Source organism: Hylobates moloch, unplaced genomic scaffold (assembly GCF_009828535.3).
Source record: "Hylobates moloch isolate HMO894 unplaced genomic scaffold, HMol_V3 SCAFFOLD_4192, whole genome shotgun sequence".
Taxonomy (NCBI): domain Eukaryota; kingdom Metazoa; phylum Chordata; class Mammalia; order Primates; family Hylobatidae; genus Hylobates; species Hylobates moloch.
In genome coordinates this window covers 1-5767 of record NW_026656467.1, presented here as the reverse complement: position 1 = coordinate 5767, position 5767 = coordinate 1, and the positions used below count along the sequence as shown (strand labels likewise).

At 48.8% G+C, this 5767-nt stretch overlaps 1 protein-coding gene across 1 annotated transcript; it reads right to left on the bottom strand.

Moving 5' to 3' along the window:
• Positions 1–359: 359 nt before the first annotated feature.
• LOC116465275 (tenascin-X-like) lies at positions 360–5732 on the bottom strand (the record flags this gene model as incomplete). The annotated part of the gene is made up of 3 exons (XM_032148409.2): positions 5419–5732; positions 2683–2979; positions 360–686 (listed from the first exon to the last, which is right to left on the bottom strand). Coding segments are annotated over exons 1-3 (910 nt in total), but the record flags the coding sequence as incomplete, so codon positions are not given.
• Between the last annotated feature and the right edge of the window lie 35 nt (positions 5733–5767).

The following is a 5767-nucleotide window of genomic DNA, read 5'->3' as shown; positions in this document are numbered from 1 at the left end:
GGAAAAGGAGGGAGAAGCCAAGGCTATGACTGGGGGACCCGAGGTCACTTCAGAGAGGCCCATTCTTGGGGCTGGGTGGTCCTGCTCAGCTGACAGCTAACACACATGACAAGTTCCAGGGTCAGCTGTGGGGGACCTGGGACAGCCACCGGCACAGCAAAACTCCCGATGGCCCCTCCCTGCTCAGGAGGAGCCGGGGGTCAACCACACAAAAAGGTACAATGGGAGCCCCAGCCCCAGCCACAAGCAGGTCTGTGATGCTGACCACACCCCTGTCCCATTCCCCACCAGTCATCACCAAAGAGCTAGAGGGTGACCCTCCCACAGCTCCCACCCTGGGGCTCCCATCGTCCACTCACCTGTCACCCCGATGGCAGACACGGGGCCCACGCGCTGGCCACTGTGGAAGCCGTACAGGTTCATCTTATATTTGTGGTCTGGCTCCAGGCCGGAGATGGTGACCCTGTCCTCATGTCCTGGCACCCGTGTTGCCTTGGAATGCCCATCTCCATTCTTGTACTGGACGAGGAAGTGGTCAAACTGTCCCTCAGGAACCGTCCAGGACAGGCTGAGGGAGTCAGTGGTCGCATCTGTCACAGTCAGCTCCTCCAGGCGAGGCTTGATGGGGGGTTCAGGGGTGGGAGGTTCTGTCGAGGCTGGGGCCATTTCTTCATCCTTTCCTGGGGCTGCATCAGAAAATAGAGAGAACGGGTGGGCGTGCCTTGTGGGCCTCCTTTTAGTCAAGGGACTCTGGGATTCTCTTAGACACACCAAGGGCCCACAGTCTGGATGCTGGTGCCCCAAGCTTAGGATATCATTTTTCTGCTTTGAATGCTCAGTTAACACCACACCTGTGGTGAAGTCACCCCCGTGATGCTCAGTGTGCAGGCCTGGAACCCTTAGGAGCTGACAAGCAAATTTGTTTTGCAGGACAGAATTGATGCTTTATAAGAACACCAACCAGGGCCGGGTGCGGTGGCTCTGGCTTGTAATCCCAGCACTTTGGGAGGCTGAGGCGGGCAGATCACCTGAGGTCAGGAGCTTGAGACCAGCCCGGCCAACATGGCGAAATCCTGTCTCTACTAAAAATACAAAAATTAGCCAGATGTGCTGGTGCATGCCTGTAATCCCAGCTACTCGGAAGGCTGAGGCAGGAGAATTGCTTGGACCCAGGAGGCAGAAGTTGCAATGAGCTGAGATCGCACCACGGCACTCCAGCCTGAGAGCCTGGGTGACAGAGTGAGACTCTGTCTCAAAATAAAGAAAAAAAAAAAAAGAAAACAAAGAACACCAACCAAACACAACAGGCAAGTTGTATCAGGAGGTTCATCCACTTGGGCTTGGAAATTCCACCTAATCCTGAGCATTTTTAGAAACCAACTTAGATTTTACAGCTGAGGGTAGAGAGATGAGACCACAGGAGGGCATCTTTGCAGCTGAGTTGTCTCTGGACCTTGCAGTAGCTCTGCTAACTTACAGCAGAGAGCACCTCCAGTGATGCCAGTTCTTTTGGCCCATGTGAAATCAATTGCTCTGTTTTAATTGATTTCTTTAATATTTTCTGCTCTTCATAGGGTTTTATTCTGCCTTGATAGTGGTATTACAAATTCATAACATTTCATTTGTCTGTTCTTTTGGAGAACTGAGTCTTAAGCATCTAGGGGGTAACAGCTATAAGAGAGCTTACAAAAGCATCAAAGAGCCGAGTTACAGAGTAATGAAGGGAAAATGCCTTATTAAGTTGTGCACATGGCCAATATTTACAATTAAAGTAATAGTATCCATGTTAACAGGATTCAGTGTTGTATTAAAAATAAATGGGTATTAATTTGGAGGCTTAGAGAACACATACAATTTTTCCCACTGAAATCAGTGATAATTATGAGAATTTGCCCTAAGGGATTTTCAGGAACTACCTACTTTCCTCAGAAGGGAAAGACTGCAGTTATCTCTCATTGTGTGTGAGAGCCAAGCCATACTCCCACCCACTCTTCACGACAGGTATGGTTATTCCTTCTTCACAGATGAGGAAAAGGAGGTACAGAGAGGTTATGTGTCTGTTTTTTGTTTGTTTGTTTGTTTTGTTTTTTTGAGACAGAGTCTCACTCTGTCACACAGGCTGGAGTGCAGTGGCTCGATCTCGGCTCACTGCAACCTCTGCCTCCTGGGTTCAAGCGATTCTCCTGCCTTAGCCTCCCGAGTAGCTGGGACTACAGGCAAGCGCCACCACACTCAGCTAACTTTTGTATTTTTAGTAGAGATGGGGGTTTCACGATGTTGGCCAGGCTGGTCTCGAACTCCTGACCTCAGGTGATCTGCCCCCCTTTGGCCTCCCAAAGTGCTGGGATTACAGGCGTGAGCCACCGTGCCCAGACAGGTTGTGTGACTCTCTTGAGGTCACACAGCTCAAATGGGCTGAGGCTATGGTCAACCCCAGGTGTGCCTCGGTCTGTGTTATTTTCCTGGTCCCCTACCTCTTGGAGAACCCAAAAAGCCCATGTGTAATGGGTAGAAGACCTGGGGCAATACCAAAGGCTCAGAGTGAAGTCACCAGCAGAGCCATTCCCAGGAGCTTGGGAGGCTTGGTCTCAGGGAAAGTAAAATAAAGCCACCAGATACTGACAATAAAGGGGAAACTGAGTCTAGTTCAGGGCAGGGCCCAGTGCCCTACTGCACACTTACCAGTTAAACCAACAGCAGACACGGGGCCCACACGCTGGCCACCGTGGAAGCCGTACAGGTTCATCTTGTACTTGTGGTCTGGCTCCAGGCCCGAGATGGTGACCCCGTCCTCGTGTCCCGGCACCCGCACCGCCTTGGGCTGCCCATCCCCATTCTTGTACTGGACCAAGAAATGATCAAATTGGCCCTCGGGGACTGTCCAGGAGAGGCTGAGGGAGTCGGAGGTGACGTCTCTCACTGTCATCTCCCCTAGGCGCGGCTTCACAAGAGGAGCATCAGGGGACTCCTCTTCGGGGGCTGGGAAGAGATAGAAACAGAATCTTTTCTCTTGCTGGAAGGAGTTGTTGAGGCCCCAGCTGTCTTGAATTCAGGTCAGAAGGTGGGCCCAGTCTGGGCCTAACTTAAGATCGATTTCTGATTATAATCATTAGTATTTTGTGGCTTCCTTATGGTCCCTCAAACATGCCAGGCAGCCTCCCAACTCAGTACTTTTGCAATGACTGTTCTCTCTACCTAAATGTTCTTTCCCCAGATATCTTCATGGCTCATCCCCACACTTCCTTTAAGGCTTTGTTCAAAAGCCACCTTCTTCTGTGGGCCTTCCCTGATTACTCTATTTAAAATTTCAGTTTTCTCAATTGCAATGTATCCTCCTTATATAGACCTGATTTCAGCAACAAATTGGAAAACACCGATTATGAGACACTTGGGAGACTGTAGCACTACCTGGATACTTGATATCAAGGCATGATTGTTCATTTATCAAGGTATGCTAATTGTATTGTGGAATTTTATTATTTATTTATTTATTTATTTATTTAATTTTTTTTGACAGAGTCTCGCTCTGTCACCCAGGCTGGAGTGCAGTGGCACGATCTTGGCTCACTGCAACCTCTACCTCCTGGGTTCAAGCAATTTCTTGTGCCTCACCCCCCACCCCCAAGTAGCTGGGACTACAGGCACGTGCCACCACGCTCTGCTTTTTTGTACTTTTAAAATTTTTTATTATCATTATTTTTTTTTAGTAGAGACGGGGTTTCACCATGTTGGTCAGGTTGGTGTTGAACCCTTTACCTCAAGTGATCCACCTGCCTTGGCCTCCCAAAGTGCTGGGATTACAAGCGTGAACCACCTCACTTGGCCATATTGTGGATTTTTTAAAAATAATTTTTTAAAAAACAGATATACCTTTAAATATTTAGTGATGAAAGGATAGGATGTCTGTGGTTCATTTTAAAATACTGCAGTAGTGTAACCACACAATGCAATACTGTTTGGCAATAAAAAGCAGTGTAGTGGCTGAGAGAGAGCAGGTGGCTGATGCCTGCTATCCCAGCACTTTGTAAGGCCCAGGCAGGAGGAGTCCTTGAAGCCAAGAGTTTGATATCAGCCTGGGTAATACTATGAGACCCCATCTCTACAAAAAAAATTTTTTAATTAGCTGAATGTGGTGGCGAGCACCTGTGGCCCCAGCTACTTGGGGGGCTGAGATGGGAGGATGGCTTGAGCCCAGGAGTTTGGGGCTGCAGTGAGCTATGCCACTGCACTGTAGCCTGGGCAATAGAGTGGGAATTTGTCTCAAAAAAAAAAAAAAAATCAATCAATCAATCGCAATGTAGTAAACACAGTACTTCTACATGCTACATCGATGAACCTCAAAAACATTATGCTCAGTGAAAGAAGCCAGACACAAAAGAATACATATTGTGTGATTCCATTTATACGAAATGTTCTGAAAAAGCAATCTGCAGAGAAAAAAGTAGATTAGTTATAAACTAGGGCTGAGATAGGAATGGGTCTGGACCCAAGATTTCTTTTGGGGGTGATGGAAAAGTTCTAAAATTAGATGGTGGTGATGGCTGCACAAGTAGGTAAAGACACTAAAATCAGTAAGCTGTACACTAAAAACAAGTGTATTTTATGCCACATGAATTATATCTCCATAAAGGTGTTAATAAAGAAAACATTCAGGCTGGATGTGGCGGCTCACACCTGGAATCCCATCACTTTGGCTGAGGTGGGAGGATCACTTGAGCCCAGGAGTTCGAGACTGGGCTGGGCAAAAAATACAAAAAATTAGCCAGGCATGGTGGAGTGCGCTTGTAGTCCCAGCTATTCGGGAGGCTGAAGTGGGAGGATCCCTTAAGCCCAGGAGGTTGAGGCTGCAGTGCAGTGAATTGTGACTGTGCCAGTACACTCCAGCCCGGGTGACAGAGTGAGACCTTGTCTCAAAAAAAAAAAAAAAAAAGAAAGAAAGAAAGAAAACATTCTAGTGATTCCAGTGGAGGAAGTGGGTGGGGCAGAGATGAGACAGACTGGCCAGAAGTTGATATTTGATTGAAGGAGGATGGCAGGGTCTTTGTACTATTCTTTCTGTTTATACATTTGAAATTTTATTTAACAAATACTTATTAATTTAATTAATTTGTATTTCAAAAATGTGTTCCAATCGCACAAAAAGAGTTATCTATAGAGTTCCAAGAAAAAGCGGAGAGCCACAAACCAGCCAGTGAATCACCTCCCGAGAGGCCTCAGTCCCCGGGGGCCTTTCCCACATGGCTCCGACACTTCTCCTGGATTTGCTCTCTCTGTCCCCAGATCACACCTGTCCTGAGGCTTTAGTGAACAGGGTGTATTATAGGTTTGAGGTCTTGGGGTCCTGGGTCCCTAGTGGAGGAGATGCTGGAGGCTGCACTTTCCTAAGACCCAACCCAGAGAGCTCTGCAGTGCACTCACCCGTGACGCCCACAGCAGACACTGGGCCCACGCGCCGCCCCTCGTGGAGGCCGTACAGGTGCATCTTGTACTTGCGCCCAGGCTCCAGGCCCCCCATGGTGACTTCACTCTCCTCGCCCCCAACACGCACCACCTGGGGCTTCCCATCCCTGTCCTTGTACTGCACGGTGAAGGAGTCGAAGCGGCCCTGGGGGACAGTCCAGGAGAGGCTCAGAGAGTCAGGGGAGGATCCTGTCACTATCAGCTCCCCCAGAAGCGGCTCCTCAGGGGGCTCCGGGGCCTCCATGCTGGGTTCTGTGGGGCCGGGGGTCTCTTCCTCTGCAGCTGAGAAGGAGGGAGAGAGAGTGAG